Here is a 19,168-nt window from a genome sequence, read left to right as displayed (position 1 = left end):
AAAAAAAAGAAAATGGTGGTGGCAACAGTGATGGTGGTGATGATGATGATGGTGATGATGGTGATTATGAAAATGGTGGTGGCAACAGTGATGGTGGTGATGATGATGACAATGGTGATGGTGGTGATGGTGATTATGAAAATGGTGGTGAAGATGGTGATGATAATAATAGTGATGATGACAATGGTGATGGTGATTATGAAAATGGTGGTGGCAACAATGATGGTGGGAAGATGATGATGATGGTGATGATGGTGATTATGAAAATGGTGGTGGTAACAGTGATGGTGGTGATGGTGATGATGGTGATTATGAAAATGGTGGTGAAGATGGTGATGATAATAATAGTGATGATGATGATGGTGATGGTGATTATGAAAATGGTGGTGGCAACAGTGATGGTGGTGATGATGATGATGGTGATGGTGATAACAGTGATAATGGTGATGATGGCAATGATGAAAAAATGGTGGTGAAGATGATGGTGACAATGGTGATAATGGTGGTGGTGATAGTGATAGCAGTGTTGGTGGTGATGATGAAGATGGTGGTGAAGATGATGGTGATGGATGGTTATAATATTGATGATAAATTAAACAAAAACACCTCATATGTCTTAGAAACAACCTGACTTACGTTGACTTTTTACACTGTCTAGATGCGGTCTCTATCAACATTGACCTTCTGTGGCGGGCAGCCTAGGAGACTTGGTAGAGCCAGCACACTGAACATTTTCCAGGATGTTATTGCAATACTAGGGACTTTACTCTTCACTTGGGGGATATTTTCTCAGGGAATATGGTACTTGCCGTCCACTGTTCCTGTTAATTACTGTGTGCTTGTATTCTTCCACCATTTCAACTGTTGTGTTATTTTCCAGGCCATGGAAGTCGTCTGTTATGTTGTCAGGCCTTCCCTAGTTCCTACCCACCACTGCTGCCCAACTGATCTTCATGAAGCAAACTCTGTGAGTGCCACGACAGCACGGAGGCCTGGCTTGATTTAACAACCAGCTTCCATTAATTTTGCTTGAAGAGCCAGGTGCACAAGAGGCTCCTCAGAGTGTTTATTCTGGGAGGGGTTGAGCCTCAGGCTGCCTTCTCAAGCGTGCTCCCTGCGAGCTGGATCAGTCCCAGGGTAGTCTGCTTGTAGGTGGTCTCGCAGACCCCCTTCCGTCTGGCCGTTTTTTGGCTAATTGTGAGAGGCAGGAGGGAGTTGAAGACGCCACTTCAGGAAGAACAAAAGGCCAATCCAACCAGTAATTGCAGGGGGCTGAGCTTACAAGATCTGCAGTGGATTTACGGTGTGCCCGGGACAGTGGAAATCCTACCTGCTCCGTGTACACAAATACTCCCAGAGCCATCAGAACATTCTAGTCAAATTTTGATATTCTAAATCATCACTTCATTATAGTGTTTGTTAATCTAAAACCCTTTTCTTTTGAGATTGATGTCAAGGTAAAGTGAGGGTAGCAATACTCTTCATAAAATTGGTCAAGTGAATATTTTATTTTTAGGGGAGAACAAAAGGAGATGGAGATAAATAATGAGAAGTCCATCCCCAGGGAGCTAAAGATTTATCTAGAAAGCAATGCATGGCTGCGACAATGGCAGAGGGGACAGAACAGGTCCAAAAATGGAAAACAGGCACAGGAGGGAGGAAATGTTTTTAAACACCAAACAAGCCTTTAAATTTCAAATTGTCTTCAAAAGGTAAATACCAGAAGGTTTACTCAGGAAATAGATGCTTCACCCTTCTATTTATTATAATAATAATACCTACAATAGCTACCACGTGGCTCTGGGGGTGAACTTTGCCTTACTTAATGATGATGATAGTGGTAATGTTAAATTATGAGGCCATTAAAACTCACTATCCTACAATGCACAAAAATTATATTTTGCATATATCTGTAACTCAGTAGGAAAATCTGAAGATAGGAATTTAAGGAATTGTATTTTAGATTTCTTGACTTCAATCTCTTAAACTGCCCTTTTATGCAATGGATGGATTTGGTTTAGAACAAACATAATAAGCTTTTATCATAAACTTATAGACAAATATAAGACATAATCCTATTTTTCTTGACATTTTGTGGGACATAGATTAGAGAATTTAACTAAGCTGTTTAATTCTTGGGAAATGGCAGCAAGAACTCAATTTGCCAGGTTATTAAAAAACCATGCCCAGAAAGAGGAACTTGTACCAAGGTGCATTACCCTAGATCCCTCACTCTTCTGTCCCATCTGGGCTCTCATCTGGGCCTTGGTTCCCGACAGGCCTCCCAGAACTTCTATGGCAGTGCAGTCATCCCCTGTGAGTCCCTCCTTGATGGGAACTAGTGTCCTTGTCAGAACCCCTACTCTGACCTGGGGATGGGCTGCACATTCTTCTGCTTGTGTGAAGAAATGTCTTTCAGGCTTTGTGTCCAAGTTGACTGAGTCAGTCCAGGAGGTTACAGGATTCAGTGGGTTTGAGTCACCTGAGCAACTCTGGCAGGCTGAGATCAAGGCCCTCAGCGTGTGGCACCTGTCATGAAGCTTTCTGCGCATGTGACACACCCTCAGAGCTTTCCTGCTTGTCCACCACAGTGCAGCTCAGGGAGACCCACCACGGAGCTCTGCTTGGCCTTTGCAGAGAACCTACCAGCCTATCCACTCCTCAAAGACTTGCACAAGGCCAGCAAGGAAATAAAGGCCCAGTCTGGACAGGAGATGACTTAAGGGGGTTCAAATGCAATGGTTTGAAACACAACTGATGCCCGGATTACAGGTCCTCAGAAACCCTAATGTTTCAGTCTTGGCCACAGAGCCTGTGGCAGGAACCTACATTTCTAAAAACTTCTCAGGGGACTCTGATAGGCCAGGTATGGAAACAACCAAATCTAACACACTCCTAATTGGCAGGCTACATGCCTCCTCAAGTATCCATGTTTACCATGTTTAAGGGCTCTAAGGAGAGCATTATGACCCATCCAGATGAGTGATTTTGAGGACAAAAACAAAGGCGGGGGATATAGAATTTCCTAAGCCATATGCATGGAGAAGTGGGGCCTGATGGCAACCCCAGGGCTCTTGGGGGGTTTCCCAGGTGCAGAGCCCTGCAGCTGGATAAGGTGGCCCTGCTCACAGGCTCAGGGAACCCTGACACCTGCTGAGCTGTGAGACCAAGAAGTCCTGGTAGAAGGCTGGTACTCGGCAGCCAGGTGAGCCAACATTGGTTCCTAAAATTCCCAAGTTAGAATTCGGCTCTTTTGTTGGCCTTTTGGTTATGTGATACTTACTTCAATAACTGTTTAAAACTATCTACAGAATTTTCTTACTACGCTCTTCTTGGTCTTCTTTCATCATTAAAGGAAGGGGGAAAAATCTAGGGCACCTGTTCAAGTTTTCAAACTTCTCTTTGACTTAGTCATGTGATAGTTAACATTTGTAGATCCTGATGCATCAGATAACTGTTGAGTGTATGTGAATGTGTATGCTTGCATGTCTGTGTCTGTGTGTTCATGTGCACACTTACGCTCATGCACATGTGTTTAAGTGTGCCCATGTGCTCACGTGCCTGTGCTTCTGTGTGCACTTGTGCTCACGTATGTGTGTGCACACATGCTCATGTGTTTGTGTGCACATATGTGTCATATATGTGCCTGTGTGCACACGTGTGTATGCATGTGTTTATGTGTGGGCACATGTTCTCATGTACGTGTGTTTATGTGCACATGTACTTATGCGGGTGTGTATTTGTGTGGGGTAGGTATGTATGTGAAAGAGGCAGAGAGAAGGAAAATTCTGGTAGAGCTGCGGGTTGACAGAGAAGTCAGCTGTGGACCCTGTGCAGAAATTTGGACCAGATGAGGTAATGAGAAAAGAATAGGCTGAAGGAACAGAACCCAGCAGGGCAATGTGCTGGCAATGGGACAGGGCAGTTTCCCAAGGGGCCAACCTGGAAAGAACCTTGGGAGGATGGAGAACTCTAGCCCGGAGTGCCCTCTGCTTTGGGATGGGCTCCTTAGACTGGAGGAAGGTATCAGAGCATGGACGGGGCTGCTCTGGGGTGTCTGTGATGTGAGCACAGTGTGATGGTGACCTGGCTCCCGGGGGTCTCCGTGTTATGAGCTTAGCATGATCATGACCTGGCTCCTGGGGTGTCTGTGATGTGAGGACAGTGTGATGGGGACCTGACTCCTGGGTGTCTGTAAAGTGAGCACAGCATGATGGTGACCTGACTCCTGGGGTGTCTGTGATGTGAGCACAGTGTAATGGTGACCTGACTCCTGGGGTGTCTGTGATGTGAGGACAGTGTGATGGTGACCTGACTGCTGGAGTGTCTGTGATGTGAGGACAGTGTGATGGGGACCTGGCTCTTTGGGCTTTACTTAGGACCTGGCCCCTGAGTAGCAGCGTGGAGTCTGGGGCTCCACAGGGTTGACCTGTGGGAGGCAGACAGTACTCACACTGACCGCTGGGATATCCTATCTGGTGCTTTCCCAGTCCCACTGCAAGCTTCTCCTGCAGAGGCTCTGTTACCATCCCTGACCTTTGCCCTCAGTCTGGTCTTGGCAGGAGCCCCTCAAAGCAAGACCTGGCCCCTCTAATCTCTGAAGGGTAGCAGAAGCACTGAATAAGTGAGAGGTGGGAAAGGGGCCTGCCCATCATGTGATCAGCATCTACAGGACCTCTCTGCGTGGAGACCAAAGACATTAGCCCTGAGCTCCTGCCCTCCTGAGCCGTGTGAGGGGTGCTGGGCTATCTCTCTAAGGTGCCTCCCAATCTGAGGACAGTAAGAATTTGGGTTTTCTCACCCTCCTAAGTGAGGAAAGGGAAAGGTTTGCTTGACCTTGGTTGCCGAGCCCATTCTGGAAACTCGAGAGCTCCCAGCTTCTGTACACTTCCAGACAACACGAGCGGGAGGTGTTTCCAGCCCTGCCCAGGGCCAGTAGTGGCCACTCAGCTACAGCAAAGTGTGAGAAAAATGCTTTATTGTTCTTCCTTTCAACACCTGTCACTTCTCAAAACACCATGAAGTAAAAGTCATTTGTGTCTGGGGTGCCCTAAGAAGGCTTTTCTGGACCTGAGATGTGGGAGGTTGGAGCTGGGTCAGCTGCAGAGGTCGCAGCTGGAGGCCAATACCCAGGGATATGGGGGCCCAGTGAGCTAGAGCTGCCCAGGGGGACAGTGGGGCTCAGGGTTCTGCAGCCCCCACTTAGTCCCCTCCTGGCTCCTACCAGGAATGTGACAGCAGGGAAAGGGGTGGGATGAGCTGGGCCAGCTCTGCTTGAGAGGGGTCCCCTCACCCCAGGCAAGGGCATCCAGGCTGGTCTTCATGACACAAACTTTCTAGGAGAAAGCAGGAAGACAGTTGCCAGTGTCTGTCTAATGGAGCAGACTGCACGACTTTACAGAATCCAGCTTGAGTATGTTCAAGGAAAATGAGCCAGGCTGCATTGCTTCCTGTCCTCTGAGGGCTGCTGGGGGAGGCTGTGCCATCTTACTGGTGGGAGAGCTGTGCCCACCTCCCCAGGGCCTCCCTGCCTGTCTCATCTTCCTCTAAAAGTCCCTGGCATTCAGTGGGCTTCCTTTCTTCATTCCTGACATTATTTATTCTCCTTTACTCTCCAAAGGACATGTAGCCGTCGCCTGGAATCCTGTTACATGCAACTGTCCCCAAAGGCTGAGTGCTGGGCCCTGAGGAAACCCTCAGGAAGCAGCAGGTGCAGCCCCCATCTGAGGGCCGAGGACAGGCTGGCACAGCATCAGGGAACCCTGTTTCCCAACTGTCCTGATCTTTAGGGCTGCCACTGCAGCCCGGAATGTGGTGGGTACTAGATCAGTTCTTGCTTTTCCTTTCTCTGTAATTAAAACATCGGGTAGCCTTCCACAGAAAGAAGTCAGAGGCCAAACCTACAGGTTTGGTGGCTGTGCTGCCTGATGCATTTCTGCTGGGGGCACCTCTTTATCAGGACCAGACCCCTCGCCATACCCGTGTGTCTAAGGTCCTCTCACAGAGGATTTGTGTGGGGTTGCGTCTGCAGGGAGTTTAGGAGACCATGTGTATGTGAGAGTGATGTGTACCTATGTAGGAACCTGCCTGCGTGTGTCATGTGCACGGGACACACATGGCCAGAGAGCCAAAGGCAGGCCAGAGGAGTGTCCCTGTCTCTTCCTTCCCTCATGGAGATGCTGACATCCTGGGAGACCCCAGAGCAGAGACTCCCTCCTACTCACAGTGTTTCTGCTCTTTGCTGGTAGAAGTAACTGGACAGGGAGGACAGGTGGGCGCTTAGCTGGGTGACACTGCAAGTGACCTGGGAAGATGCCTTTGTGGGTTCACATGCCCCATTTCATTACAAAAGCTGAGCTTTGTTCTCCCCAGTTTCCAGTGAACACAGACAGAGCGAGCCTGGCTTCCCTCCTCCCACGTGACTTCACGTGACTTCTGGATCCTTGTTCTCCTGGGACACAGGGCTTGTCTGACCCCCTAAAAGGGAGCAGAGAACTATGGCAATTGGCAATTAAGTAGCTAGTTTTAGACCTCACACTGCTTCTCTACCAGTGCTCTGGGCCTTTCAGGATCCAGTTTGGAGGTGTAGTTACCCTGCTAATCGCGGGGGCAATCCACGTCCTGCACCTCAGGGCCCCGGCCACGCTGCACACACAGCTGACGGCCTGGAACCGTCCGACATGGAGGGGAGCTTGGGCTGTTAGTTTGTTTACAAGAGGTAAAAATGTGGTCTCTTACAGTTTGTGGTGATCTCATAGGGCGAGTGCAGCCTTGCGTCTCCGCAGGGGGAGGTGCTGACATAGAGGTGGAAGAGGACAGTGTCCCGCAGCCGGTAGCCTCCCTCCTTCAGCCGCACGAAGATGGAGCGTTCTGCGTCCTCTCGCCGCTTGCTAGGGTCACAGAGGGTCCCTGTCACGTGTCACACACTGACCAGAAACACTCCAGCCTGGTGAGCTGTGGTCCTGTGATGCGGAGGCACCCTTGATCCCCCTCACCCTCCATCCTGTGTCTCTGCGCGGACACGTCTAGAACATGCAGCAGTGAAGCTGCAGAGCGACTCAGCCTGCAGAAGCCCTGCCGTCCCCCTCTGCACATTCAACCGTGGGGACCTCTCACAGAGCCAGTCGGGTCCACCACGAGTACCTGTGTCTGTGCACTTTTAAAGCTCTAACCCTATGGACATGCAAACACTCCTTGGGAAGCATCTCATGGGGGCTGCTGACCTGAGTGACCTCAGTGGGCAGCTGGTGTGTGTTATAAGGAGGAGGGTCTTGGGGTGAGGCTGGCATGGCAGGAGGAGCGGTCAGTGCTGAGGACTGTTTTCTTCTTCCTTGCCTAGCCATGAGCAGGGCAGGGCGGGGGAAGCCTGCATCTCCTGGTCTCAGAGGGATGAGGGCATTTTGCCCTCAGAACCTGCCCTCCCCTGCCATTAAGCTCAAATCTAAGAGGCCCCACCTCAGTCGAGAAGGGCGGGGCACCCTGGAGTGGGCATTTTGTTCCAGATTTTATTCCTGATTTTGTAGTCAGCTTTCTGCCAGTCTTGCTGTTTCTACATGTTCTGCCCCACTGGTGATGGATTCTGTTCTTTGGGGCCTGGGATCTCACAGGCAGCAGAACAGACCTTTTCTCCCTAGGAGACCCCAGAGGCGTCTGCCAACCTCCCTGCCTGCTCCTCCCACCCCCTCGTCCTCCCTCTGCCTGCAGACACTCCCTCAGAGCCGTGGTGGGAGCCATGCCAGCAACTTCCTAAGCAAATGTGCTGTGTATGGGGATCCCACGAGGAGCCTGGTGGCCACGGGGCTGGGCTGGCACTGGCTCCTTTGTTGGGTACCCTGTGTGGGTGGCAGGTGCACCTGTCCTTGAAGACAGGTTGGCAGCAGATTGCCCGGTGTGCAGCCAGCCTTCTCTGACACCACAAGAGTTAAGATTCTTGGAAATATTTTAAACGAGCAGGTGGATATTTAGGAAAAGTCCTCCCCATGTTTTGAGAGATTTCCAGCTCTGGTCCCCTCTGTTTGACTCTGGCCACACCTGGCAGGCCTCTGAAGGACATGCCTCAGTGGTGCTCACTGCTCAGAGGCACAGATAAAATTGAGTGTAATAAGGGGTTGTTTCATTTCAGTCTGTTTGGCATATTTTTAGGCCTTTCTCTCCTGAGTGTGGCTTCTGACGTGTGCTGACCCAGTCCCTTGTCAAGGCTCCCCACCCCAGGTCCCATTATTAGTGGTTTGGGGGACATGGCATCAGAGGGTCCAAAAGCAGAAGGTGCCAAGGGACCCACAGCCCTAAACATCCAGATAGAACAGCTCAGCCCAGGGGGCCTCTGGGACGCATTCTCCTGTCCAGTTCACAAAGTGCGTCCCCAAAGGAGATGCCACTGGGGGGACAGCTGCCCCTCCCTGCCTTTCCTAAGGCAAGAGCACCCTGGTATGGGGGTGACATCACCAAACCCAACCCACCAGTTAGTCACATTTCCAAGGGCAGGGCCATGAGGGCGGGTCTGGAAGGCGTGGGCCCCTGACGGCAAACTGGCCGCTGAGAAACTGAGCCCGGGCCCCAGGTCAGGGGCCGTCCTGAGTGGCTCACCCTTGTACACCAGCATCGCCTGGCCCCGAGCTCCCAGCCCCCCCACTTGCCCCTGCGTACCTGAGGTGCAGCTCCAGCTGTGCATAGAGGAAGTGCAGGAACGCCCTCCGGGCCACCACCTCTGCGTGGCAGTCATTGACCACCAGCCCCTGGTCACTGAGGTGCTCACCGCTGATGCACTTGGTGCCCGAGGACAGGACAATGACCTGTGCCTGCCGCGCATCCAGGCCTGCGGACACAGACAGCGGTCAGGGCTTAGGACTGGGCCTGCAGACACAGACAGTGGTCAGTGCTTAGGGCTGGGCCTGGGGACACAGACAGTGCTCAGGGCTTAGGGCTGGGCTATCTGGGGCTTTCACTGGGCCTTGTGGATTAGTCTAGACCTAACCAGTTGAGCTGTGGGCCTGGGTGGGACACGAATCCAGGCAGGGACTGGTGTTTCTCCTCCCTTTGCAGGAGGACGTGTGATGTGAATGTGCTGCCATTATGTGCTGCACAGGGGTGGCCACAGGTGTGCTGAAACCATCCCACATTTCATAGGTTAAGTCTGACCATCTATAACAAAGACTCAAGATCAGTTGCCCATTGCTGTGCCCCCAGAGGGAGATGCCGCTTCCACGAGCCTCCTGTGCACATGCAGGTCCCAGAGGCACATGTCCAACCTCACAGCTCCTTGTGTCTGGCCAGCAGCCATCAGGACCATTCCTGGAGCCCCTGAGGATGACCCACTGCCCTGCCCTGTGGTGCAGGGAGCTCATCTCACTTGCTTGTCTCAGCTTCTCTTCCTCAGGCTGCACTAGAAGGAGCTGGAAAGATCCGACTTTTTAATTTTAGGATCATAGTAATTTCCAGTCATTCAGGGCAGAGAATGGGAAGAAAAGGGCTTTGAGATACTGGGGGACTTGGCCCTTGTGAAGACGAGCGTGCACAGATCCTCCTTGTACCATGAGAGGAGACATCGGGGCTGTGTCTAAACTGCCATGATTTACCTGAGACTTTACCAAAGTCTCAGTGAGTCCTGGATGAAGTGCAAACGGGGCATGGTGTTCAAACGCCAGCTTGTCTGCTCCACGTGATGGCGTGGACAGCACTATTGGGCGGTAGAGAACCCTGACTGTGGGCACTGAGAAGGATCTGAGTCTCATCAGTTATGATGATGTAAGAATAAGTTTGTAGCTGAGAGAGGTGGCTGGTTAGGAAAAGGCTGAGGGCTGCCATCTTCCATTTGCCTTCTAAGTGTGATAGAAAATGAAGGTTTAAATATATTACCTAAAATTATATGTATTACATATCATTATAATATAAATATGATGAAAATTGGAGAAGTATCACTTTTTTTTTTGAGACAGAGTCTTACTATGTGGCCCTTGGTAGAGTGCCATGGCGCACAGCTCACAGCAACCTCCAACTCTTGGGCTTAAGCGATTCTCTTGCCTCAGCCTCCCAAGTAGCTGGGACTAGAGGCGCCTGCCACAATGCCTGGCTATTTTTTGTTGCAGTTGTCATTGTTGTTTAGCTGGCCTGGGCCGGGTTCGAACCCACCAGCCTCGGTGTATGTGGCTGGTGCCGGAACCACTGTGCTACGGGCGCTGAGGCAAGTATCACATTTTAATGAATCAATAGATATTTTCTAGAATTGAAAATCTAGAGAATTAAAAGTTTTCAGATACACCAAAAGCAAGAAATGTAAAATCTGTGTGGATGGAAACAAACGAAGCCCTCCCAGCAACACAGATAAGCCAAACAAGGTGAAACCTGGGTGGCCGACTCAGAAAGGACCTGTAGCCTGTGTCTCTGGGAAGTGAAATAATGGACTGAAGCACAGTCTTTCTCAAGACTCCTATACTGACCCATGTAGAGCCATTGTGTTTAGAGCTGAGTGGTCAGAAGAGGCTGCTTCCGGGAGCAGAGGGGCAGGAGGGAGGGGGAGACGGTTGCTTCCATTTATTTGTTCTCCCTTATTTGAATCTTTACCCGAACTACCCTATTCATAAGTTCATGTTTCTGCATTAACACTTCTCATAGTGACTAAAAAACAGTCTCTGTTTCGTAAGTGAAAAGCACTTTCCACGAGCTAATTGCTGTGAATGAGTTGGTATCCCACCTAAAATAAGGGGGGGTTTCAGGGGTCATGTTTCATCTCAGAATAGGTTAAATTTTATAACTAGAACAGGATTCGCCCTCTCAGAGTTCCCTGGCGTCTGCTTGAGTAACTGAACTAGAATGAGGGTGATTGGCGCATCTGCTTTAGGTAAATGAACATGTAAGAATACTTCTATTAGCAATTTTGCACATTTCTTCCTAATCTTTTAAAAATGGATATGTTTATCAAATCTTCCAGTTATAATGGGAAAGTAAAGTTATCAATTTATTCTTCAGTGTTCATGACTCAGCAACTGACCAGGCATCACCTGTGGGGTCTCATCTCACATGGTGCACTCAGGCCACCCAGGTGAGCCGCCCACACACGCACAGCTCACCACCCCCCAGGATGGCCTCGTCCTGCCAGCGTTGGAAAACCTGCTGTTCTCCAGGTAAGGTCTGGGAGCAGCTTTCAAACTCGCCTTAGCTGAGTTTCCCAGAAAAGTGGAAAGATATAGGACACTCAGAGTTCCGGGGCTGGGGAACGTTGAGAGCCTGCCTGTGAGAACACACCCACTAGGGTCTGGGGTTGGAGGCAAAAGAGGCCACACTGGCTGGTGTCTCCCTCCCTCTGTCTCTCCCACTCCCTCCCTCCCTCTCTCCTCATCTCCCTCCCTCTCTCCCCCTTTCTCCTTTCTTTCCTTTGCTGACCAAGACACTAATTTGGACCAAGTTATCCTGGAATCTGTGGAAAAAATTTATGTACACTCCAAGTTTTAAAATTTACCACAGTTTTGTTTACGTGTTCCTACATCTGTGCACATGTAACTTTCGCAGTTCTTTTTATACCCTATTTAAATTGCTCCTGATGCCCCATTCCCCACCAGGAGATAAAACTCACAAGGCAGGCACTTGGTCTGTTTCATTCTCTCCTGTTTCCCAGGGACTTAGCACAGCAGGCACAGTGAATGACTTGTGAATACAACAGTGCATCACTGACTGACACGTGGCACCACCAGGGACAGGGGTGGACTCAGAGCTCAGTGTCCACCAACCCATTTAACTTCAGAGTCACCCTATTAGGGTGGCACCACTGATCTTCCCACTTTAAAGGTGAGAAAACTGAGTCCCAGACAGGCTGAGTGCGTGTAATTTCACCCTTAGAGTGGTTCTCAAACTTCCCCTCACTCACCAGCCGTGCTGCAGGGAGCATCTCTGTTCCCATTCCGCCAAGGTGCCCACCCTGACAGGCCAGGTCACACCTGCCTGAGCTTGTCCAAGTCTGGGTCCAGAGACAGTGAAACCATTCCGCTCATGGGGTCTCTACTGGGCTTTCTAACATGCTTTTGGATGTCAGGTAGATGGTCTTTTTCATGCCTAGATTTTGTCTACATGTGCACAGCAAGTGTGTGTGAAACTTAACCCAAAAGTCAACTATGGTTTTACACAATCATATTCTAGCCGGTCATGACATACTCATGAAAAACTCTGGGGCTATGAACAGCTGATCAAACAACCAGCTGGTTCGTCACTGGTCAGGTTAGTATCAGATGTCCCCATGGCACTGATTGGCCAAACCCAGCCATCGTCCACCCACCCTGCTCAGTGACAAGGCTGCCTGCTCGATCTTGATGTGGGGCGTTGCCTTTCTGGGGATCACTCTGGTTTCCCAGAACAGCCCTCCCTGTGAATAGTGAAGTGGGAACCTTGGCAGAGGGAGGGCATTTGTGGGTTCACACCCCAGCGAGGGGGCTTAGCACTCCCAAACGGCTGAGCTTCCCTGGGTGGCCGGCCGGGCCCCTCCAGCTCCCACCATGGAGTTGGAGGCATGGAAGGCGGTCACCAGTGCTCAGTGTGGGTTTCTTGGTCACACACTTTGGTCCCTGACCCCCTGCTTTCTAGTTGCTTTTCTTTGTCACGTCTTCAAGGGAAGAAGGGATCACGTGGCTCCCATGGTCAGGTAGACACTACCGTTCTTTTCTTTGGAGACGAAAGTTCCCACTGGGAAAACATGAGCCAGTTACCTCTGGTCATGACAATTCCTGCCAATGCTTTGTGGCGGGCGTGCACAGGCGTCAGGGCGAGCGTCACCTCACGGAACTTCTGCATGACCATCTGGGACACGGAGTCAGCAAATTCCTGAAAGACAAAGCAGCAGGACTCCATGACGGGCTGAGTGGGGCAGCAGTGGGTGGCAGCTTGCTGTCCTCCCTCCCATGGCCATGCCTTGCCACCACACCATACTCGTGCCTGGTCCCTCCACTGTCCCCACAGGCTCAGGAGGGAGCTTAGCACCGCACTGAACTGGGACATACTGACCTCTGCCGAACCTACCTACGGAGATGCTGCCCCTAACCCATCCACCACCTTTATGAGCAAAGACCTCCCCAAAGAAGGGGAGATTTGCAGGCTGTGGTCAGTGGGAGTCACAGAGCTGGTTCTGAGCAGCTGGCACATCTCAGGGAACCCTTGGGCTGAACTGCTGACTGCAGCTCACTCCAGCCTGTCCTCTCATCCTCCTGCACACGCACATACATGCACACATGACAACACACATGCACACATAATACGTATGCACACACGATCACAGCATGATGTCATACAAACACATTAAAACACATGTACACACAACACCACATATGGGCACATGATAACACATGTGACAACATGCAGGCACACATGTATGGGCACAAGGCACAAATACGCATGCGTGTGCATGTACAGAGACACACATGCAGATGTGCACATGAGAACATGTACACACACGAACACATATGAGCAGACAACACACACGAGCACACAAATGCACATGCACAGCACACGTATGCACACGCGTGCATGTGCACAATACCCACATGAGCACACTCCCTTTCACACGATCTGGTGCCCGGCTGTCCTAAACAGCCCTGTATCTTTGGTGAGGTGGCACATGTGTGCAGCCTGAGAGTGGCTCTGTGGCCAGCTCCTGTCTGCTCCTGGAGGTGAGGCCCCAGGGCTTTTTAGCTCCCACAGGCCCTGGAGCATGGAAGCTGGTTGGGGTCCCAGTTCTGCCACAAGGAGCATGGGCCAGTGGCTCAAAGCTGCTGAGCCCCACTTCCCTAATTTATAAGGCAGTCACTGTAACTCCCTTCGGATGGTGTCTTTGTGAGGACTGCATGCCTAGTGCAGTGCCCACACTCAGCAAGTGGCCGGCGATGCCTGTGACTGTTGTCCTTAGTCCCACTGTTATCCCCTGTCATTGTGGGCACTGACCACGTCTGTAAGGAGCCTCCTCAAACACGCAGTTAGCCACAAGGCAGGCAACATGCTCACTCTGCTGGTGGACTGGGTCTTTGAATTTCCACCAGGACATTTGATGTTACACAGTCATTACTGCTGATACAGTTGGTACGATGGGCTGCTGATAAATAAATGCAAAAGCAATAAATAGACTTTTTTAGAACCCAACTTGCAGGCAGTAAAACATGCTGTGTGAACAGGTCTGCCTCTACGAGCAGAAAACCTGCCGCCACAGAACCCAGCCGTCACCTTTCTCCTCTTGCCCTGGCTGCAGCAGCTGTGGGTCAGGTGGAGCTCATGCAGGAGAGATGCCAGGGCAGTCAGGTGGGAGAGGCTGTGTACCCGGGGTCTCCCTGGCTGGACGCCCAACCAGGCTGCTGCCAGCTGTCCTGTCCTTCTCTGTCCTGGGGCTTCAGGCCCAGAGAAGGCAGACTATGCCCTGGACACTCTCTCCAGGGGCTGCTTATGACAGCAGGGGTTTGTCCTCCCATAGTGCTGCAGCCTGGAAGTCTGAGTGAAGGCCAAGGAAGGCCCCCAGGGCTGTGCTCCCTCTGAGGGAGGCCCCTTCCTGCCCCTCCTGTCTCTCGGGGGCTCCTGGTGTGATGGACTTGAGGCTGTATCACTCCAACCTCTGCCTCCATCTCCACGTAGCTTCTCCTCTGTGTCTGTGTCTCCTCTGCTGTCTTGTGAGGACACTGTTACTGGGTTTAGGGCCCTGCCGGGCAACTCAGAATGATGGCATCTGGAGATCCTTGTCTTGACGACCTCACCACAGACTCTCTTTCCAAGCATGGTCACAGCCACCATCCGGCCCCAAGGTTCATTGCTTGTGGTTTCACCTGGTGCCGGGCTCTAGTCAGTCCCTCTGTGTTCATCTTGACCCCCCAAGACTTCTAAGAGCTTCAGTCGCAGAACCATCTAGAGTGACTTGTGGTGCTGGGCACCTGCCCCCAACGTGTGTTGTTCACAGGGTTACTGTGAATAGCACCTTTGATCCTGTTGTTTTCTAAGATAAGATTTCAAATGTCCAAGACGTGACAAGAACCCCCACCTGGGGTCAGGTCCTGATGCCTGTGGGGCCCAGCCGGCAAGGAGTGACAGCACACCCAGACATGGATTTGTTCTGGACCCAGAGCCCGCTCCGCTCCTTCAGAGGTGTGCCGAGTGCCAGGCTGGGTGCCGGCCCTGTGTAGGCATTATCCCACTTAACCCTGACAAGGCAGGTGCCAACACGTATCTGCCTCCCTAACCGCTGGAGCATGTGGCAGAAGGCGGCAGAGGCAAGACCCAGCCCACAGTCTGGATCAGACACTCCCCTGAGTGGCCACAGGCCTGGGCTCTCTGGGCATGGATCGGGGCAGCCACATTGATAGCGGGTGGACCGAGTGTGTGCCGTCAGCTGCACACAGAGGACCTCGTGGTCCCTGAGCACCTTCTGGGCCACATCTAGGTGCTCTGCCACCTTCCCCTGTGGGGTTGCTTGAGGAGAGGCTGAGGAACAGTTATGTTTGGGTTGGATTTTGGTGTTCCCACAGATGAAGCTGGTTGGCCGTGGGTGTCAGGTGTGTCATGATGCTCAGGCTTCTCCAAGAGAGACCAGGATCCCCAGCTGGCAGAGATAGCCTTGGGCCACGCAGAGCAGGTGGTGACCTTGCTGGCTGGTCCCTCTGTTTAAGAAAACCTCCTCTCCTACAAAACAACTTCTTCTTCTTCTTTCTCTTCGTCCTTCTTTTTTTGAGATAGAGTCTCATTATGTCACCCTCAGTAGAGTGCTATGGCATCATAGCTCAAACCAACCTCAAACTCTTGGGTTTAAGCAATTCTCTTGTCTCAGCCTCCCAAGAAGCTGGGACTATAGGAGTTTGCCATAATGCCCAGCTATTTTTTGGTTGTAGTTGTCATTGTTGTTTAGCAGGCCTGGGCTGGGTTCGAACCTGCCAGCCTTGGTGTATGTGGCTGATGCTGTGACCACTGTATTATGGGCATGGAGCCATTTTTTATTAACAGGTCCTTGACATTTATATTAAGTGCATTTTTAATTTAATATTTTATAAAGGTGAATGAAAGAAAGAAAAAAAACACATCCTCTTGGGTGAAGGGCTCAACTACAACTTGAACTTTATCTTAGAAATGAAAACAATGTAACCTAAACATTTGTATCCTCATATTAATCAGAATATTCCTCAACTTCATTTACTTTAAGTGGTGAACTAATGAACATGTGGAGGGATTTCCAGGTAGCTGGCTGGACTTGGCTTCTCAGATGTGTAGCTGGTGCGACGTCCTGAGGCTGCTGTGACCAGTTTCCTCTGCTGAGACTGTCAGGTGGGACTCTCACCTCCAGGGACAGGCTGCCCCCGACTCACTGACCCCTGAGCAGTGGCCTCAGGACAGCGGGCTGAGCTCCTCACAGGTGATCCTCAAACCCTCCTGAGCGTCCAGATGCTTCTCACAGGCCCTCCTCCCATCACCTGGTTTGTGGGTGTTGTTGGCAGCTGTTTAGGCTGTCCAGGGTCCCCGGGCACTGGCGCAAGTCCAGGTCCCTTAGGACTAGGACAAGTCCAGGGGTCCCTGGGGCACCAGAGTTAATCTAGGGGGTCCCGGGGCACCAGTGTGAGTCCAGGGGTTCTGGGGCACCAGTGCAAGTCCAGGGGTCCCCAGGGTAGCAGCGTTGGTTCAGGGGTCCCTGAGGCACTGATACGAGTCCAGGGTCCCTCAGCACAGGCACAAGTGGACTTCCCTTCCCCAAGGGCTCAGATGTCACCAGGACCGAACTCTCCTGAGAGCACTGTTAGTCCCCCCTGCCCCATCTGTGAACAGCCACCCACTTTATAGCTGTGGAGGCTGAGGGTTAGAGCGGCTTGGTGATCTGGCACAGTTGTGAAGCCGCAGTAGAGGCAGGATGGACCTGCGGGGCCTGAACTCTGAGTTGTGGCCCATTTCACTGTGCACCATCTGAGCTCCTCTGGCCCCGAGTCCCAGAGAGCGGATTGGACCCTGTACTGCAAATCCTCAAGATTAAAACTAAGCTCAGCTCTGGGCCTAAGGGGACGCCCAGAGGGAACCCAGCAGGAGAGCCTCAGATAGCAGGATGTCTGAAGGACAGGGGAGGGACAGGAGGGCTGGGGAGCAGGCAGGGGAGATGGTTCTGTGCAGTGTAAACCCTCCGCAGAGACATCCACTGCTCCCATTGCAGTGGGCTATTCAGCCACGCAGGAAACACCAACGGAAGGCGCCCCTGGCAGCATGGAGGTGTCATATGACGTCCCTGGTCACCACGGCCTCAGGGAAGAGCTCACTGTGGGAGACACTCATTCAGCAGCACACCCTCTCCTGGGTAGGGCCATGCTGGTGGCCAAGATTGGGAGGCATGGGTGTTAACTCCAAGGTGACGCTCCCGCCCCTGCCCTGACCTGGTGGGCAAGTTGGAGATACCAGGCTTGGCATTTTAACACACAGACTGGCACCAGCTAAGAGGAGGGAGGGTCTGACTTCTTGGTAGGTGAGGGTGGTGGCCAGGGTCCCCTGAGGGTCAGGTGGGGCTGGCCCCCTCTCAATGGGCTGTGTGCTTCTGCGCCCAACAGAGAAGCTGGACAGAGCCCACACCAGCACCTGCTATCTGTTGCCTGAGTTTTGCCCATAGGCTCCTATTACCATAGAAAGTTATCAGCATTATTCAAATCAGAAAAATGGGCTTTAATGGGAGCGTTGCAAGGCTGGAGGCTCACCAGCTTGCAGTGCTGATATTCTGAATGGCAGAAATAAACAAACGTGCTCAAATTCCCAACAGTGGCCCTCGAGGTGGAGCTGACATTCAGCCAAAGTGGTGGGGATATTAGAATCGATAGATTATGAAGGAAAAAGCCTTTAGTAAATATTTTCCCGTTGGAATCCTATCTTTGGGTTTATAACGCAGAATATGGAAAAGGTTAGATTTGCATAGGGGTGGGGCAGACAGCCAGGTGCCAACACCCATGTCTACAGCTCCTCTCTGCTGTGAGCTTTGGTGGCTCATGGCGGTATGCTCGGAGGCTGGCTGCCCCAGGAGACTGGCTGCCCCAGGAGGCTGGGCCAGGCGTCCTTGTGGATAGTGGGATCGGAGCATGTCCTCGGTGACTGTTCTGGACATGCTACCCCTCCCAGAGCTGGGGTGCGGTGGGAGGGGGCTGCTAAGAAGTCCTGCGGCAGCAAGGCAGGCCCCTCATGCCACCAGAGGACACCTTAACAGTCCCCATGCTTCAGCTGAGCAGGAACCTCCCTGTCTGGGTAATGAGTCCTGTTTGCTGACAATTATAATGAAGGCTTATCCATTTCAAAATCAGAGGCTGGTGAAACTGGTGTTCAGCTAAATAATTTGAATTATCTGACTATTTATTCTAAATCCCACTGAGCTCTGATGCTGTGCTATGTAGCTGGGGCTTGGGGACGGACTCACATGGACCTAGATTCAGGCCCTGGCTTTGCTCTCAAGTGGGAACCTCAAGCCTGTCCCAGGACGTTGCGAGGTGGGGGGAGGCAGAGGAGGCTCCACATGGTGCCCTGCTCTCGGGAGCTCAGTGTCTGGTGCTCAAACACCACCTGTCCCATTGTTATCATTATCGTCCAGCCTCACGGAGATACAAAGTTCTGCAAAAAGTGCAGAAATACTTCACACTATCTTCGTCACTAGTGAAATCAGTGTTCTCAGTAACCAGCTGTTTGAAGGCCCTGCTGGATGCACCTGCATGGGGAATACACTGGGGGGAAGGTGTGGCTCCGGTCACCTCCCTGAGAAACTTGTCATATGGCTGGCTTCCTAAGGTCTCCCCCAGCTGCCTGAGGTCTCCCCCAGCTGCCTGAGGTCTCTCCCAGCTGCTTGAGTTCTCTTCAGGCTTCCTGAGGTCTTTCCTGGATTCCTGAGGTTTCCCTCAGCTGCCTGAGGTCTCCCCCGGCTTCCTGAGGTCTCCCCTGGCTCCTGAGGTCTCCCCCGGCTTCCTGAGGTCTCCCTCAGCTGCCTGAGTTCTCCCTTGGCTTCCTGAGTTCTCTCCCAGCTTCCTGAGGTCTCCCCCGGCTTCCTGAGTTCTCCCTTGGCTTCCTGAGGTCTCCCCTGGCTTCCTGAGGCCTCCCCCGGCTTCCTGAGGTCTCCCTCAGCTGCCTGAGTTTTCTTCAGGCTTCCTGAGGTCTTTCCTGGATTCCTGAGGTCTCCCTCAGCTGTCTGAGGTCTTCTCCTGCTGCCTGAGGT

At 51.9% G+C, this 19,168-nt stretch overlaps 1 protein-coding gene across 1 annotated transcript in view; it reads right to left on the bottom strand.

Moving 5' to 3' along the window:
- The window catches only part of ADARB2 (adenosine deaminase, RNA specific B2 (inactive)), a 184,645-nt gene that overhangs the window by 25,456 nt on the left and 140,021 nt on the right, over positions 1-19,168 (bottom strand). Inside the window, exons 4-6 of the mRNA XM_023511329.1 lie at positions 12,693-12,807; positions 8,647-8,815; positions 6,739-6,890 (exon numbers count right to left, since the gene is read on the bottom strand). Of these exons, the coding sequence (XP_023367097.1) occupies positions 6,739-6,890; positions 8,647-8,815; positions 12,693-12,807 (436 nt within the window). The remainder of the gene's footprint in view (positions 1-6,738; positions 6,891-8,646; positions 8,816-12,692; positions 12,808-19,168) is intronic.

This window comes from Otolemur garnettii, unplaced genomic scaffold (assembly GCF_000181295.1).
Source record: "Otolemur garnettii isolate 467f Iridium unplaced genomic scaffold, OtoGar3 scaffold00019, whole genome shotgun sequence".
In the NCBI taxonomy this organism is placed as follows: domain Eukaryota; kingdom Metazoa; phylum Chordata; class Mammalia; order Primates; family Galagidae; genus Otolemur; species Otolemur garnettii.
The sequence above is the reverse complement of the archived record's forward strand: the minus strand, read 5'-3'. Positions and strand labels throughout refer to the sequence as shown.